The 19,508-nt window shown below is 32.9% G+C and overlaps 1 protein-coding gene across 1 annotated transcript in view; it reads right to left on the reverse strand.

The window, feature by feature from the left end:
• The window catches only part of LOC143059802 (obg-like ATPase 1), a 69,302-nt gene that overhangs the window by 18,706 nt on the left and 31,088 nt on the right, over positions 1–19,508 (reverse strand). The window contains exons 4-6 of the mRNA XM_076233365.1: positions 18,265–18,325; positions 16,689–16,816; positions 183–358 (exon numbers count right to left, since the gene is read on the reverse strand). Of these exons, the coding sequence (XP_076089480.1) occupies positions 183–358; positions 16,689–16,816; positions 18,265–18,325 (365 nt within the window). The remainder of the gene's footprint in view (positions 1–182; positions 359–16,688; positions 16,817–18,264; positions 18,326–19,508) is intronic.

The raw sequence follows: 19,508 nt of genomic DNA on the forward strand, positions 1-19,508 counted from the left end.
GGTTTAAAGCATGCAAGCATAAATGTTAGAGAACTTCAGATCAACAATTAGGTTTACTGAGATAAATTGTCTTTTTACCTAGATATTATTACCTTCAGTGAATTCCTGTTTTATTATATTTAAAAAAAAAAGATTACTTTCAAATAGATTTGATTTAAATTGTCAATCAACAAAATACTGACATGTTCAGCTTTCCTATGTTTATCAGCACCTCTGGCAACTGATTTCTCTAATGGATCAAGCTGTTTATGTAAATACTCCAAATCTTTGAACCTTAGCTCACTATGTATTATGTCTAAATCTCTAGCAGGATCAACATCTCCTTCAACATGAATAATTTCTTCCTCATCAAATGCTCCTAAAAGAAATATATGTGTGATTGAGAAATATATATACATGTGTGATTGAGAAATATATATATATGTGTGATAGAGAAAAATATACATGAGTGATTGATATTCAAATAAATCTACAAGAAATATATATACATGTGTAATAGAGAAATATATATACATGTGTGGTTGAGAAATATATATACATGTGTGATAGAGAAACATATATTATTAGGTCCGAGTACACAGTTATCGTCCCTTGATTTTCGTTGTCCACGAATATAGCCCCTAATGTGGACAGTGTGTTACTTGTCAATTTTTTTATACCCCTTCCAAATTTATTTATTTATGTTTTATGCCTCAAGTAGCAAGAAGGGGGATAAAATTACACTGTAAAAAAATTTGATTCATGAATTATAATGTAAAGTAGTGATTTGGTCCAGTTGAAAAAGGTCAAAAATTAGCATTTCGGAAGCTGTCAAAAGATTTCAAGACCCCCTTCACATAAAATTGTCCATATTTTGAGTTAGAGCTGATATAGTTTTCTATAATTTTGATATAATTTGTCCCAAAAGTAGTACAACACACTGTAAAAATATTGTGGAGAAAGCGCAGGTGGGATTTTTTTTATTTCCATTTATTGTCTAAAGGAAATGCACTACGAAATAACTGTGTACTCGGACCTAAGAGGTGAAATCATGAAATATAGAATCTGTACTTGGGCAACTTCCCTGAATGATTTAATGGTGTCAATTTGTCAAAAAGCATAAAACTAAAGGATTTAAACTTTTATTTGATAGAAATCTGCAAAAATTTCCCATTTTGGCATTACATGGGGAAATTGAGCATTTCAAAGCTTTTTCAATTTTGATGCATAAGTGGCATTCTAACTTGCTATCGGACAGGTTTTCATGTGTTAATATTTGTGTTTCTATGCTTTAATCCAGTTGTATAACTCATTTGTGAACTCTGAATCTACAGAAAAGAAGATTATCTCAGATAATGTGTGCAAAATGCAGGGGCGGATGCAGGAATTTTCGAAAGGGGGGGTGCTAACCCAGGGCAAAGGGGGGGTGCAAAACATATGTCCCGATACAAATGCATTGATCGGCAAAAATAAAGGGGGGGTGCGCACCCCCGGAACCCCCCCCCCTGGATCCGCCACTGAAATGTGCTGTATAAATTACCCTGGTCTAACGCCCTGTTTGGATCAAGTTAAATGTGAGGAGCTTGGTACATAAAAGTTGAAGTCCATATTGAAGATTTCACTAAATTTGTATAAAAAGCACTTTATAGTGTCTTTTGTACCTGTCTCATTTCACATAATATCTCTCTTTTCTTCTGTAGGATAGCAAGTGGTTCAAATATAAGCCTGTTTGGGCTAAAATTGCATGCAAGTTTTTCACTAAAAAATTGAAAAATCTTTGCATTTAACCATACTGTCTGCACAAAAAGTTGAACTAAAGAGTCCTTTTGTGCTCAAATTTATTGTATCATGTAACTTGAGTATAGAAATGATGAATAAGACACAAATTTTTATTTCCTATAGCTTTAGTATGCATTTTTAAATGTAAATATGTGCTACGGCCTAAATTGACCCTAAACTATTTTCAGACTTACTTGGCCTAAGACCCTTTTAAACTAATATGATATGCTATTTGTAATTTTTCTTTCCATTTAAAGTACAATAAATACATATGTGAGGATTATTTATAACCAAAAAACTTCACAAATTTAAAATTGCTGGAAAATATTACATCTTCATGTAAGGCTCCCCTTCATTGGAAAACCTCCATTTTTAGGCACAGGCTCATATAAATTTGACTTTTGAATAATTATGCTAGGTCTGATAAATTAAATGAGTATTCTATTGCTTTTCATACATGATATATTATATATTAAAGCATTTAAAAAGTGTTTATTTGCAATCTTTTGATTTTTAAAGCCCCAAATGTTGATAGTTGAAACTTTTCAATTTTAACGTCAAATTTTAACACGCAATGTTGAATATAGAATTGATCATACCGTCCTATTGCCATGAAACTTTGTAAGCAGTCTCAAAGTTTATTAGGCTTAGGTCATACCAAGTTTTATTAAGATTGGTCAATTTTTTCTATCCTATAATGAGTCTTAGGTCCGAGTACACAGTTATCGTCCCTTGATTTTCGTTGTCCACGAATATAGTCCCTAATGTGGACAGTGTGTTACTTGTCAATTTTTTTTATACCCCTTCCAAATTTATTTATTTATGTTTTATGCCTCAAGTAGCAAGAAGGGGGATAAAATTACACTGTAAAGAAATTTGATTCATGAATTATAATGTAAAGTAGTGATTTGGTCCAGTTGAAAAAGGTCAAAAATTAGCATTTCGGAAGCTGTCAAAAGATTTCAAGACCCCCTTCACATAAAATTGTCCATATTTTGAGTTAGAGCTGATGAAGTTTTCTATAATTTTGATATAATTTGTCCCAAAAGTAGTACAACACACTGTAACCAGATGCTCCGCAGGGCGCAGCTATATACGACCGCAGAGGTTGAACCCTGAACAGTTGGGCAAGTATGGACACAACATTTAAGCTGGATTCAGCTCTAAATTTGGATTGTGATTAAATAGTTGACACAGCATAGGTTTCTGACACAGAATGAATGTGGTCTAATGAACTTAAATTTTTTTTTTTTGCCTTTGAGCAATTCACTATGCTGTTGAATATTAATCCTCTCAAAAAAATGTTTGAAGAAATTTTCTTTTTATTTATGAAATCTGAAATGAGAAAAATTCAACCCCCCCCCCCACCCCCCATTTTTTTTCACATCCCCCTTTCCCTTTTTCCAAAACTGATCTCAATTCAAATTCCTAATGAAGTTTGCAACAATAACTACTCATTTAAATACATCATAAAATATTAAAATGTAAAACTAGAGGCTCTAAAGAGCCTGTGTCGCTCACCTTGGTCTTGTGCATATTAAACAATGGACACGGATAAATTCATGACATAATTGTGTTTTGGTGATAGTGATGTGTTTGTAGATCTTACTTTACTGAACATTCTTGTTGCTACAATTATCTCTATCTATAATGAACTTGGCCCAGTAATTACAGTGGAAAATATTTTCTAAAAATTAACAAAAATTTATGAAAAATGTTAAAAATTAACTATAAAGGGCAATAACTCCTTAAGGGGTCAATTGACTATTTTGGTCATGTAAACTTATTTGTAGATCTTATTTTGCTGAACGTTATTGCTGTATATAGTTTATCTCTATCTATAATATTCAAGATAATAACAAACCAGGTGCTCCGCAGGGCGCAGCTTTATACGACCGCAGAGGTCGAACCCTGAACAGTTGGGGCAAGTATGGACAAAACATTCAAGCGTGATACAGCTCTGAATTTGGATTGTGATCAAATTTTTGACATTACATGGTTTTTTTTACACAAAACAAATGTCAAGATTTTACAAATCAATTAAAGATTTCTTCTTATTTAAATCTAAAATTAAATAGTTGACACAGCATAGGTTTCTGACACAGAATGAATGTGGTCTAATGAACTTAAAAGTCTTTTTTTTGCCTTTGAGCAATTCACTATGCTGTTGAATATTAATCCTCTCAAAAAAATGTTTGAAGAAATTTTCTTTTTATTTATGAAATCTGAAATGAGAAAAATTTAACCCCCCCCCCCTTTTTTCACATCCCTGTTTCCCTTTTTCCAAAACTGATATCAATTCAAATTTCTAATGGAGTTTGCAACAATAACTACTCTTTTAAATACATCATAAAATATTAAAATGTAAAATAAAGTGCTTGTTATCACTGAATGGTAAAGATTGGTTGGTAGTAAAAGTGAATATACATTGTTTATTGTATAAAACAATAAAAACCAGATGCTCCGCAGGGCGTAGCTTTATACGACCGCAGAGGTTGAACCCTGAACGGTTGGGGCAAGTATGGACACAACATTCAAGCTGGATTCAGCTCTAAATTTGGATTGTGATTAAATAGTTGACACAGCATAGGTTTCTGACACAGAATGAATGTGTTCTAATGAACTTAAAATTTTTGTTTTCTCTTAGAGCAATTCACTATGCTGTTGAATATTAATCCTCTCAAAACAAGAATGTGTCCTCAGTACACGAATGCCCCACTCGCACTATCATTTTCCATGTTCAGTGGACCGTGAAATTGGGGTAAAAACTCTAATTTGGCATTAAAATTAGAAAGATCATATCATAGGGGACATGTGTACTAAGTTTGAAGTCGATTGGACTTAAACTTCATCAAAAACTACCTTGACCAAAAACTTTAACCTGAAGCGGGACAGACGGACAGACGAACGGACGGACGAATGAACGGACAGACGGACGGACGGACGGACGCACAGACCAGAAAACATAATGCCCCTCTACTATCGTAGGTGGGGCATAAAAATGTTTGAAGAAATTTTCTTTTTTATTTATGAAATTTCAAATGAGAACCAGGTGCTCCGCAGGGCGCAGCTTTATACGACCGCAGAGGTCGAACCCTGAACAGTTGGGGCAAGTATGGACAAAACATTCAAGCATGATACAGCTCTGAATTTGGATTGTGATCAAATTTTTGACATTACATGGTTTTTTTTTACACAAAACAAATGCCAAGATTTTACAAATCTATTAAAGATTTCTTCTTCAAACTTTTTAAATCTAAAATTAAATAGTTGACACAGCATAGGTTTCTGACACAGAATGAATGTGGTCTAATGAACTTAAAAGGTTTTTTTTGCCTTTGAGCAAATCACTATGCTGTTGAATATTAATCCTCTCAAAAAAATGTTTGAAGAAATTTTCTTTTTATTTATGAAATCTGAAATGAGAAAAATTTAACCCCCCCCCCCTTTTTTTCACATCCCCGTTTCCCTTTTTCAAAACTGATATCAATTCAAATTTCTAATGGAGTTTGCAACAATAACTACTCATTTAAATACATCATAAAATATTAAGATGTAAAAAAACTGCTTGTTATCACTGAATGGTAAAGATTATTTAAATTTATCAGTTGGTAGTAAAAAGTGTATATACATTGTATATTGTATATAACAAAGATTTAAGTTGATTCTGGACAAAGAAAGATAACTCCAATTAAAAAAAATTCTTGCTATTGCACAAATAGGATATTTCTTGCTTACTATTCTGGACAAAGAAAGATAACTCTAATTAAAAAAAAATTTGCTATTTCACAATATTGTGCAATTAGATATTTCTTGCCATTGCACAATACTGTGCAATTGAAAAGACTTGCTATTGCACAATACTTAATATAATAATTTTAGATCCTGATTTGGACCAACTTGAAAACTGGGCCCATAATCAAAAATCTAAGTACATGTTTAGATTCAGCATATCAAAGAGGCCCAAGAATTCAATTTTTGTTAAAATCGAACTTAGTTTAATTTTGGACCCTTTGGACTTTAATGTAGAATTTGAAATTTGAAAACAGGACCAAAAATGAAGAATCTACATACACAGTTAGATTTGGCATATCAAAGAACCCCAAGGATTCAATTTTTGATGAAATCAAACAAAGTTTAATTTTGGACCCTTTGGACCTTAATGTAGACCAATTTGAAAACTGGACCAAAAAAACTTCAATAATCAACAATCTAAGTACATTTTTAGATTCAACATATCAAAGAACCCAACCGATTCATTTTTTGTCAAAATCAAACTAAGTTTAATTTTGGACCCTTTGGACCTTAATGTAGACCAATTTGAAAACGGGACCAAAAGTTGAGAATCTACATATACAGTTAGATTCGGCATATCAAAGAACCCCAATTATTCAATTTTGATGAAATCAAACAAAGTTTAATTTTGGACCCTTTGGGCCCCTTTTTCCTAAACTGTTGGGACCAAAACTCCCAAAATCAATACCAACCTTCCTTTTATGGTCATAAGCCTTGTGTTTAAATTTCATAGATTTGTATTTACTTATACTAACATTATAGTGCGAAAACCAAGAAAAATGCTTATTTGGGTCCCTTTTTGGCCCCTAATTCCTAATCTGTTGGGTCCTAAACTCCCAAAATAAATACCAACCTTCCTTTTGTGGTCATAAACATTTTGTTTAAATTTCATAGATTTCCATTTACTTAACCTAAGGTTATTGTGCAAAAACCAAGAAAAATGCTTATTTGGGCCCTTTATTGGCCCCTTATTCCTAAACTATTGAAACCAAAACTCCCAAAATCAATCCCAATCTTTCTTTTGTGGTCATAAACCTTGTGTCAAAATTTCATAGATTTCTATTAACTTAAACTAAAGTTATGGTGCGAAAACCAAGAAAATGCTTATTTGGGCCCTTTTTGGCCCCTTATTCCTAAAATGTTGGGACCAAAACTCCCAAAATCAATACCAACCTTCCTTTTATGGTCATAAACCTTGTGTTAAAATTTCATAGATTTCTATTCACTTTTACTAAAGTTAGAGTGCGAAAACTAAAAGTATTCGGACGCCGGACGACGACGACGACGACGACGACGACGACGACGACGCAGACGCCAACGTGATAGCAATATACGACGAAAATTTTTTCAAAATTTGCGGTCGTATAAAAATTGAACCCAATTTTTTTAATCACATCCCCCTTTCCCTTATTCCAAAACTAATCTCAATTAAAATTTCTAATGGAGTTTGCAACAATAACTACTCATTTAAATACATCATAAAATATTAAGATGTAAAAAAAAACTGCTTGTTATCACTGAATGTTATTTATTATAATTTATCAGTTGGTAGTAAAAAGTGAATATACATTGTATATTGTATATAACAAAGATTTAAGTTGATTCTGGACAAAGAAAGATAACTCCAATTAAAAAAAAATCTTGCTATCGCACAATATTTTGCAATTAGATATTTCTTGCTTACTATTCTGGACAAAGAAAGATAACTCTAATTAAAAAAAAATTTGCTATTTCACAATATTGTGCAATTAGATATTTCTTGCCATTGCGCAATACTGTGCAATTGAAAAGACTTGCTATTGCACAACACTTAATATAATAATTTTAGATCCTGATTTGGACCAACTTGAAAACTGGGCCTATAATAAAAAATCTAAGTACATTTTTGGATTCAGCATATCAAAGAACCCCAAGATTTCAATTTTTGTTGAAATCAGACTAAGTTTAATTTTGGACCCTTTAGTGTAGACCAATTTGAAAACAGGACCAAAAATGAAGAATCTACATACACAGTTAGATTTGGTATATCAAAGAACCCCATTTATTCAATTTTTGATGAAATCAAACAAAGTTTAATTTTGGACCCCGATTTGGACCAACTTGAAAACTGGGCCAATAATCAAGAATCTAAGTACATTTTTAGATTCAGCATATCAAAGAACCTAACTGATTCATTTTTTGTCAAAATCAAACTAAGTTTAATTTTGGACCCTTTGGACCTTAATGTAGACCAATTTGAAAACGGGACCAAAAGTTAAGAATCTACATACACAGTCATGACAGTTAGATTCGGCATATCAAAGAACCCCAATTATTCAATTTTGATGAAATCAAACAAAGTTTAATTTTGGACCCTTTGGGCCCCTTATTCTGTTGGGACCAAAACTCCCAAAATCAATACCAACCTTCCTTTTATGGTCATAAACCTTGTGTTTAAATTTCATAGATTTCTATTTACTTATACTAACGTTATGGTGCAAAAACCAAGAAAAATGCTAATTTGGGTCCCTTTTTGGCCCCTAATTCCTAAACTGTTGGGACCTAAACTCCCAAAATCAATACCAACCTTCCTTTTGTAGTCATTAACATTGTGTTTAAATTTCATTGATTTCTATTTACTTAAACTAAAGTTATTGTGCGAAAACCAAGAATAATGCTTATTTGGGCCCTTTTTTGGCCCCTAATTCCTAAACTGTTGAAACCTAAACTCCCAAAATCAATCCCAACCGTTCTTTTGTGGTCATAAACCTTGTGTCAAAATTTCATAGATTTCTATTAACTTAAACAAAAGTTATAGTGCGAAAACCAAGAAAATGCTTATTTGGGCCCTTTTTGGCCCCTAATTCCTAAAATGTTGGGACCAAAACTCCCAAAATCAATACCAACCTTCCTTTTGTGGTCATAAACCTTGTGTTAAAATTTCTTAGATTTCCATTCACTTTTACTAAAGTTAGAGTGCGAAAACTAAAAGTATTCGGACGCCGGACGACGACGACGACGCCGACGCCAACGTGATAGCAATATACGACGAAAAATTTTTCAAATTTTGCGGTCGTATAAAAACTTCATCAGCAACATTTTATATTGGCAAATTTCCAATGAAGTTATTTACATAAAGTTATTGGCAAATAAAAATAGAAAATGACATCATAGTCATGTCTGGAAAATTTCCAACATACATTATCTAAAATTTTTTTAGATAAGATAAGGAAAAAAAGCTTCATCAGCAACATTTTATATTGGCAAATTTCCAATGAAGTTATTTACATAAAGTTATTGGCAAATAAAAATAGAAAATGACATCATAGTCATGTCTGGCAAATTTCCAACATATATTACCAACTACTATTCTATACAAAGAAAGATAACTCCAATTGAAAATGAATTGCTATTGCACAATATTGTGCAATTAGATATTTCTTGCTATTGTGCAATACTGTGCAATTGAAAATTTCTTGCTATTGCACAATACTTGATATGGAATCCTGATTTGGACCAACTTGAAAACTGGGCCAATAATCAAAAATCAAAGTACATATTTAGATAAAGCATATCAAATAAGCCCAAGAATATAATTTTTGTTAAAATCAAACTTAGTTTAATTTTGGACCCTTTGGACCTTAATGTAGACCAATTTGAAAACTGGACCAAACATTAAGAATCTACATACACAGTTATATTTGGCATATCATGGAACCCATTTATTCAATTTTTGATGAAATCAAACAAAGTTTAATTTTGGACCCCCATTTGGACCAACTTGAAAACTAGGCCAATAATTAAAAATCTAAGTACATTTTTAAATTCAGCATATCAAAGAACCCCAAGGATTCAATTTTTGTTAAAATCAAACTAAGTTTAATTTTGGACCCTTAGGACCTTAATGTAGACCAATTTGAAAACGGGACCAAAAATTAAGAATCTACATACATAGTTAGATTCGGCATATCAAAGAACCCCAATTATTCAATTTTTGATGAAATCACACAAAGTTCAATTTTGGACCCTTTGGGCCCTGTATTCCTAAACTGTTAGGACCAAAACTCCCAAAATCAAACCCAACCTTCCTTTTATGGTCATAAACCTTGTGTTTAAATTTCATAGATTTCTATTTATATTAGTCCGAGATTACTCTGACGTCCAACGGCTGTTTTGCCAGACAAGCTGGGGCCGTGGGACGTCAGAGCTCGCCCCATATCAAAAAGTGGATATTTGCCCACCCAAAATAGATGCGCTGCTTCTTCGCTTCTGGTACCGACTGACGGCCTTGGAATTATATAAATCGGGCATCAATCTGTTCATTTTTCATTTATCTTTTCATTTATGTAAGTTTCACCTACCTGCCAACTTTAATTTTTCCATATTTTAACAGTTTTCACAGAGACCCATCGATTTCTGCATTTTGACTTTCATTCTCAAAGATAATCACGTGACCACGAGAAAACCGTGATGATTTATGCAAATGACCATAATGTAACACCTCGTTCATTTACGATGCAAGTTATCTAAATGTCCGAGAGCTTCCGATTGTTCTCGTGGTCGGAACTAAATGCTTAATACCGATCTCCTGTAAAGGAGGTGTAAAATCGTGGTTGGCTACTAAATGTTAAACATCGATCTCCTACAAAATTTGCATATTTGAGTCTCGAGGACATGAACTCTCTCGTAACTTGACGTCCATTTGAAAGTGAAAGTCAAAATGCAGAAATCGATGGGTCTCTGTGAAAACTGTTAAAATATGGAAAAATAAAAGTTGGCAGGTAGGTGAAACTTACATAAATGAAAAGATAAATGAAAAATGAACAGATTGATGCCCGATTTATATAATTCCAAGGCCTTCAGTCGGTACCAGAAGGGACGAAGCAGCGCATCTATTTTGGGTGGGCAAATATCCACTTTTTGATATGGGACGAGCTCTGACGTCCCACGGCCCCAGCTTGTCTGGCAAAACAGCCGTTGGACGTCAGAGTAATCTCGGGCTATATTTATATATACTAAAGTTATGGTGCAAAAACCAAAAATAATGCTTATTTGGGCCCCTTTTTGGCCCCTAATTCATAAACTGTTGTGACCTCAACTCCAAAAATCAATCCCAACCTTCCTTTTGTGGTCATAAACCTTGTGCTAAAATTTCATTGATTTCTATTTACTTATACTAAAGTTATTGTGCGAAAACCAAGAATAATGCTTATTTGGGCCCTTTTTTGGCCCTTAATTCCTAAACTGTTGGAACCAAAACCCCCAAAATCAATCCCAACCTTCCTTTTGTGGTCATAAACCTTGTGTCAAAATTTCATAGATTTCTATTCACTTAAACTAAAGTTATAGTGCGAAAACCAAGAAAATGTATATTTGGGCCCTTTTTGGCCCCTAATTCCTAAAATGTTGGGACCAAAACTCCCAAAATCAATACCAACCTTCCTTTTGTGGTCATAAACCTTGTGTTAAAATTTCATAGATTTCCATTCACTTTTACTAAAGTTAGATTGCGAAAACTAAAAGTATTCGGACGACGACGACGACGACGACGACGCCGACGCCGACGCCAACGTGATAGCAATATACGACGAAAAATTTTTCAAATTTTGCGGTCGTATAAAAACGGCAAAATTTCCTTAAAATTACCAATTCAGGACAGTAACCTAACAACGGGTTGTCCGATCCATGTGAAAACATCAGGGCAGATAGATCTTGACCTGATAAACAATTAAACCCTGTCAGATTTTCTCTTAATGCTTCGGTTTTTGAGTTATAAGCCAAAAACTGCATTTTACCCCTATGTTCTATTATTAGCCGTGGCAGCCATTTTGGTTGATTGGCCAGGTCACGCCACACATTTTTTAAAGGGAAACTTCGCAAAAAAATCAAAAATTGATATTATGTTTATTCTGTATAAAAATGGTCAAATTCATAGGTATTAAAGTTTTATTCTGCTAGATAAGAGATCACCATCGATTTTAAATTTAGTGTATCAATTCTCTCCGGTCGGCCATTTTGTCACCTTGTCCGATTTGCAGTCGCGATATGTCTAAGGACCAGAACTACAGTAACCCGATGTAGTCGTAATTGCGTGTCGATATCTCGTCAATCGTACGGTTGTTTTATCCGACTAGTTAACTTGATACGGAAAATTTTCTTTTTTTTTTTAATAACCATGATCTGTTATTTTAAGACTGATAATATAGGAATTAGTGAAAAGGTCAAAATTTCAAATCATAAATAAGTCTTCCGTGAAACTTGATTTGTTTTCGGCAATCTAATTAGTTCATAATTCTTTTATGTAATAAACTTTATTCAAATAAATTAGGATCTTCCCTCCACTGATCACCCGCATGGCTAAAGGTATTACTCCCAAAGGTATTGTAGGGGGTGTGAGGTGACACGTCCAGGTATTCAAGCGATTTCCTGTCGAGTTTGCAAATTCATGCATCGTTTCACTTCTTAGTGTATTGATAAGTGTACACGGCCGATAACTTATAACTTTCCATTTTGAACTATTAGGTGTATAATATACATCTCTATCTTGCGTGTCCGAAAGTGATATAATATATAGTCATTACTAAACATATACGCTTGTTTATGAATAACATTTCTGGTTAAAAGAAAATTATTTATAAAAATATAAATAATACCAAAAAAAAACAACAGATCTGATGAAATAAAAAAAAAAATCCAAGAGTAAATTTGGTAACTGAATGTAATATATACTCGTTGTCAATGGTGAAGGACAGATTGGAACATACCAGAAATATATTGATTTAAAAAAAGGAGCGCACTAGTCGACCATTCGTATATACGCCTGGATTATAAGTTACGGAACTATAGCGCAAATTAAAATATATACATTTATACATAGAACATAAGAAAGAAAAATATATTTTGCGTAAATTGGGGTAAAAGTTTTGTAAAATGAAAAGTCCACGTATGCCAACAGTAAGTAATCATCAAATGTCGATAGATTATTGTATACCAAACGAAGAAGGAGAAGAAGAAGAGATTTAAACACAGGTCGATATATAACTTTATTTGGCTCATCGAAGTTATGGACATTTATAATTCAATTATATTGTTCTCGAAAAAAGGAAGAAATTCGTCTTCGTCACAATTGTTCCAAAATGCATACGCCACTGGAAGTACACTTATACCGAGGGATGTGAATATTTTCCGGGAAAACTATAGAGTATCAAAGTTTCAAATCAATTTCGGGATTTATTTTTTCTCTAGATATTCAATGACAGCAATTTAAAGAAACTGCTTGTCCGCTTTAGTGGTATTCTTGCCAGTTGAAACAGACTTATAATTACATTAAAAAATAGGGAAGGATGACATTAAATTCGTTGTCTTTCTTTATACATCGTTGGTCAAATAGCTAAAGTATTATATATAGTTCCGGTGTGAGACGAAGAGTATTTTAAGAAGGACATATTCCCGATTATGTATAAATTTTGTTGATGTTTTTCACACTTGAAAAGCATATCTGTTCGTAATTTGTCGATTCCATTCCAATTAGATCCTTTAATTTCCTGTCAATTTTTTTAAACATTTTTCTTTTTAAATATCTGAAGTCTTCATGTGTTGTCAGATTTAAAATATTTTGATGAGCACATTAATTTCTAAATAGGTAATTAAAGATCACTTTGGATGGACTAAAATATATAATTGCAATTGTTAATGATCTGTTTGAAATATTTAAGGCTGCCGATCCTTATTTGAAATAGTACAATTTTTAGTTCATAAACTCGTGTTTAGAAGGCTATTTTTATTTATAAATTCTTCAATTAAAATAATTCAGTGTTTTATCGTTACTAAAGTAATCAAAAGTCATAATTCATTAAAAAGTGATCTTATGCAAAATATAAAAATATACAACAGCTATATCCAGTTATTGTGCGATCTTATTATTCCCGTTAATTAATTTTAATTTTTTTTTTTTACATTCATGTGTCTGAAATTTTGTCGGAGTCCCGTTTACAATTATGTTGTTCACACCTGAATGCCAGTGAACCGTGACGCCTAGATTTCACTGAATGAGGATCAAAGGATTAGAATTACATAATGCTAATCTTTTAATTACCTTGAGTTAACCTACGCATTCAACATTCTTTAGGTGTCACAAAACAATACACATTTTATTTCCACCGTACAAGCAAGTGAAAATGTTTGCTGTAATGAAGCAAAAACGTCAGAATACAAACATGTATTTTTAATACACTATTGATCATGTCAATTTCATATGTTTGTTTAAAGTATTTGTACAAAACAAATCATAAAAATGTTCTATGTATGAATTAATTTTATTATTAAAATTCGGTTTAAAATATCCACACGATCTAATTTTAAAAGTTGCATGGCTATCACTTATTTTTCGTTGGTTAATAGCTACACCAAAAGTCGTCGATGCGCTTTAAATCGCGTAATTAGATTGTTAACGAACAAGACTTAAATGAGATATTTTCACTCCCGGCATGCATCAAAGACTTAAACTACGTCACATAAGTCAGGAAGCTTCAAGAAATAAAATTAATAATTCCCAATTTTCTTCTTTATTAGATTTCATATCAAAATAAAACTTGGTGAATATGTTTTTTATGGTATTATGAACATAATAAGATGATAAGTGAAAAATCGCGAATTATCCCTTTAAACAAGTTACCCCAATGATGACTGTGGCCAAGTTTAGTTTAATTTGGCCCAGTAGTTTCAGAGAAGAAGATTTTTGTAAAAGATTACTAAGATTTACGAAAAAATGGTTAAGAATTGACTATAAAGGGCAATAACTCCTTCAGGGGTCAACTGACCATTTTGGTCATGCTGACTTATTTGTAAATCTTACTTTGCTGAACATTATTGCTGTTTACAGTTTATCTCTATCTATAATAATATTCAAGATAATAACCAAAAACAGCAAAATTTCCTTAAAATTACCAATTCAGGGGCAGCAACCCAACAACAGGTTGTCTGATTCATCTGAAAATTTCAGGACAGATAGATCTTGACCTGATAAACACTTTTATCCCTGTCAGATTTGCTCTAAATGCTTTGGTTTTTGAGTTATAAGTTAAAAACTGCATTTTACCCCTATGTTCTATTTTTAGCCATGGCGGCCATCTTGGTTGGTTGGCCGGGTCACGCCACACATTTTTTAAACTACATACCCCAATAATGATTGTGGCCAAGTTTGGTTTAATTTGGCCCAATAGTTTCAGAGGAGAAGATTTTTGTAAAAGTTAACGACGATGGATGACGACGCCGGGCGCCTGACGCCAAGTGATGAGAAAAGCTCACTTGGCCTTTGGGCAAGGTGAGCTAAAAAAGAAGACGTGGTATGTCAGACGGCAACTCTGAAGTGTAGTCTAAATTTAACAGATAAAGATAGTCGGTAAGATAAATTTGTTACATAGCTTTAGCGTGCTAGTAACCTAATACGATATACACAGGGTCAGTAACTTCCATATGGGGTTTGAGCAAACTCTCACCCAATATGGAAATTACTGACCCCATTTATTTTGTATTGGGTCACTAACACATGATTTAACTAATAGTATTGTTGATATTGAATGCATATTAAAAGTATCATAAAATTTTATTTAACAGTCTTTTATTCTTATTAACATCAATACAGATAGTTAATACAGATAGCTACAAAACCACAATTTCACAGACCAAAATCCTATATATAAATCTAACCCTTATATCTAAGGTGTTACCACAGGAACCAACCATACTAGGGTGTATTCAGGAATCCAGTTACTGTGCTATCAAGTAAGAGATTTGTTGAATGTACACATTCCTAACACATGAAGACTTGACCGCTCAGTTTTTGTTGCATAACTTTCAATTATTGGAAATATATTACGAAAAACAAACAAATTTCAAGTTTACCCTTTTGACAGAAAATTACCTTTATTTAGTGTTGAATAATCAGTTGAAATTACCAATCGATTATCTATTACTATCAGTTGACAGCAACCAACCGACTATCTGTTATAATCGCATCATTATACCATGCCCTTTTTTTAAATGAAATCATGCATTGAGTCACATTGTACATGCATAATGTGTATACTCCATATCATTGCAGATCTCATTTGTGTATGTCCATATTTGATCTTTTGTTTCATTTTCATATTCAATTTAACAATTTAAACAGTGAATTGATTAGAATCCAGATTAAGATTGAACATTGATTACCAGCATTGACACTCAAATTTCTAAATTTCAATGGTGTTACTCACATCATAATTTCAATAACATAGCTGTGTAAACATTTCTTAGATATAGAGTATTTAGTTTAAGCAATTTAAAATTAAGAATAATAAAAATAAAAACAAAAACAAAACAATCTATACAGTAAATTAAGGGATCCAACCAATGCTGTTAATTTGTGTAGAATGCTTTTTTTTCATTTTTGTGATCATTATTCTTCTGTCAATTGTGTCATTCGCGAGGTCTGTACTTAAAATTGCAAGAATGTGGAATTACTACATAGTTGATCCGTTTCTGATCCGTGATTCATATTTACTTCAATGGCGTACAATCGGGAAAATTTACAAAAAATAAAACGATGTTTGACAAGCAATATGGAAAGGAATATGATGTTTTTGACGCAACAAACTGAAAAGTCATTAATAAAAGGCAATTTGCAACACATTATATGTAGCAAAGAAATTATTTTGTCTAAAATCAGAATGATTTCATGTACGCTCTCAAGTAACAAGTACTGGAATAGAAAGAAAGTATTTAAAACCAAAGTTATTGTTTTTTAAAAATACCATTCGATCAATCTGTATATATAGTCAATGCTTTTACCACGTCTAGAAATAAATAAATTGGTTGTGTCTTTAATTATAGGATGTTTGACAATGCTATTGTCATCAACTGAAATTTTTCGTTACAATTTGTTTGACTGCGCATATAAAATGCAAACTGGAAACGGACCAGAAGTTTATACGCTAAATTCCGGACACTATAACAACAAACGATTGAAAAAAATCCCAATCGATTATCGACATCGCCAGGCCCAACCAACTGATTTCCGACTTATTCCGATCATCGGAACCACTACCTTTATTTCATGCATTACATTTCTGGTATATCTTTCTAGGTATGATATTGGTTTAAAGATGTATACTTACTGATGACATGGAATATTGCATCACAGGCATTAATATTTGACAAAAAGGCATTTCCTAATCCTTTCCCTTCATGTGCCCCTTTCACAAGTCCAGCAATGTCTGTAACATTTAGAAATGCTGGAACCTTGCTGTAATACAAAAAGTTAGTGTTTAAAAGATATGAAAAGAACACCTTAGGATCAAACACATCCATCTCAAAATATCAATACATGCTAATAATAATAAATATCTAAGCAATTAGCTTTACATGATATCGTTAACAATAACACTTCAATCAGTTTTACACTATTGTGCGTATTTACCAAAGGAGATTTCATACAAGAGGTCCTAAGGGTCAGAATCATGTAGTAAAAATATGGTTTTTTTTTTACTTTTATTGCAATTCGTCATATTAGCTTACTTGCAAATCTTATTCTTATTATGTGGAATTTTTGTAGATGATACAGTGATTAATGATCATCCATGAGAGGCCAGTGTGACCTTTTGCCATTACGCGGTGTCCATCGTCTTCCGTCATCTGTGGTCATCATTCTTTAACTTTAAAATGATCATCTCCTCTGTCTAACAATTTACCGGTACTAGAGTCCTTTTTTTTCTGATGGCAACTATGGGACTGAATGTTATTATACACTATTCTTAACAGGACTGAGAATCTTGACTGGTTATTCTTACATGCTGTTTCAGTGCAGAGGGACTTGTTAAAGAGATTCAGCATCACAGAAGAGTTGACTTCTGTTGGAAGTTCACAGCAGGGAAGACTTAACACAAGTTTTTAAAGGCCTGGGGTTTCTTCATAAGCTTTCATCAGTTGGCATACTGAATACAACTAGAGGCTCTCAAGATCTAGAGCCTGTGTCGCTCACCTTGGTCTATGTGCATATCAAACAATGTCCAGACACAGATGACAGATTCATGACAAAATTGTGTTTTGGTGATGGTGATGTGTTAGTAGATCTTACTTTACTGAACATTCTTTTTACTACAATTATCTCTATCTATAATGCACTTGACCCAGTAATTAGTGGAAAATATTTGCGAAAAATTTACAAAAATTAATGAAAATTGTTAAAAATTAACTATAAGGAGCCAATAACTCCTTAAGGGGTCAATTGACAATTTTGGTAATGCAAACTTAATTGTAGATCTTATTTTGCTGAACATTATTGCTGTTTCAGTTTATCTCTATCTATAAAAATATTCAAGATAATAACCAAAATCTGCAAAATTTCCTTAAAAATTACTAATTCAGGGGCAGCAACCCAGCAACAGGTTGTCCAATTCATCTGAAAATTTTACAGCAGATAGATCGTGACATGATAAACAATTTTGCCCCATGTCAGATTTGCTCTAAATGCTTTGGTTTCAGAGCTATAAGCCAAAATCCACATTTTTTAACTAGATATCCCAATGATGATTGCGGCAAAGTTTGGTTAAATTTGGCCCAGTAGTTTCAGAGGAGAAGATTTTTGTAAAAGTTTACAGACGCTGGACGACGGACCCCAAGTGATGAGAAAAGCTCACTTGACCTTTCAGGTCAGGTGAGCTAATAAAAATTCATAGCAGAATCAGAAATTACCTGGCTGGTTTATAATGTTCACAGAGATAATCAAATCTTGCATCTGGAACTGGAACTCTGCCTGAAATTATGTTAAATTAAACAGGTTAATGAATAATATCATAATTACCCCAGTTGAAAGGCAAACGCCTGAATCTGACAGATAAAGGTCAATCTATCGACACAAAAAGTACCTGTACGTAAAATGTTTACGCCCACAAACAGCGCCACCTATATATTTTTCTACTGCATCTTTGAGAACGATGTCCTGTTTTGTAGTAAATTAAAACATTAAAACATATAGAAAAGTAAGTGTAAACCAGATGCTCTGCAGGGCGCAGCTTTATACGACCGCAGATGTTGAACCCTGAACGGTTGGGGCAAGTATGGACACAACATTCAAGCTGGATTCAGCTCTAAATTTGGATTGTGATTAAATAGTTTACACAGCATAGGTTTCTGACACAGAATGAATGTGGTCTAATGAACTTAAATTTTTTTTTTTGCCTTTGAGCAATTCACTATGCTGTTGAATATTAATCCTCTCAAAAAAATGTTTGAAGAAATTTTCTTTTTATTTATGAAATCTGAAATGAGAAAAATTGAACGCCCCCCCCCCCCCCATTTCCCTTATTCCAAAACTGATCTCAATTCAAATTTCTAATGGAGTTTGCAACATTAACTACTCATTTAAATGCATCATAAAATATTAAAATGTAAAAAAAGTGTTTGTTATCACTGAATGGTAAAGATTGTTTTAATTGTTTAAAATCTAAGTACATTTTTAGATTCAGCATATCAAAGAACCCCAAGGATTCAGGTTTTGTTAAAATCAAACTAACTTTAATTTTGGACCCTTTGGACCTTAATGTAGACCAATTTTAAAACGGGACCAAAAATTAAGAATCTACATACACAGTTAGTTTCGGCATATCAAAGAACCCCAATTATTCAATTTTTGATGAAATCAAACAAAGTTTAATTTTTGACCCTTTGGGCCCCTTATTACTAAACTGTTGGAACCAAAAATCCCAAAATCAATCCCAACCTTCCTTTTATGGTCATAAACCTTGTGTTTAAATTTCATGATTTGTATTTACTTATACTAAAGTTATGGTGAGAAAACCAAGAACCAGTTGCTCGGCAGGGCGCAGCTTTATACGACCCCAGTGGTTGAACCCTGAACAATTGGGGCAAATTTGGTCACAATATTCAAGCTTGATTCTGTCTGAATTTGGATTGTGATCAAATTTTTGACATAATAT

Source organism: Mytilus galloprovincialis, chromosome 14 (genome assembly GCF_965363235.1).
Source record: "Mytilus galloprovincialis chromosome 14, xbMytGall1.hap1.1, whole genome shotgun sequence".
Lineage (NCBI taxonomy): Eukaryota > Metazoa > Mollusca > Bivalvia > Mytilida > Mytilidae > Mytilus > Mytilus galloprovincialis.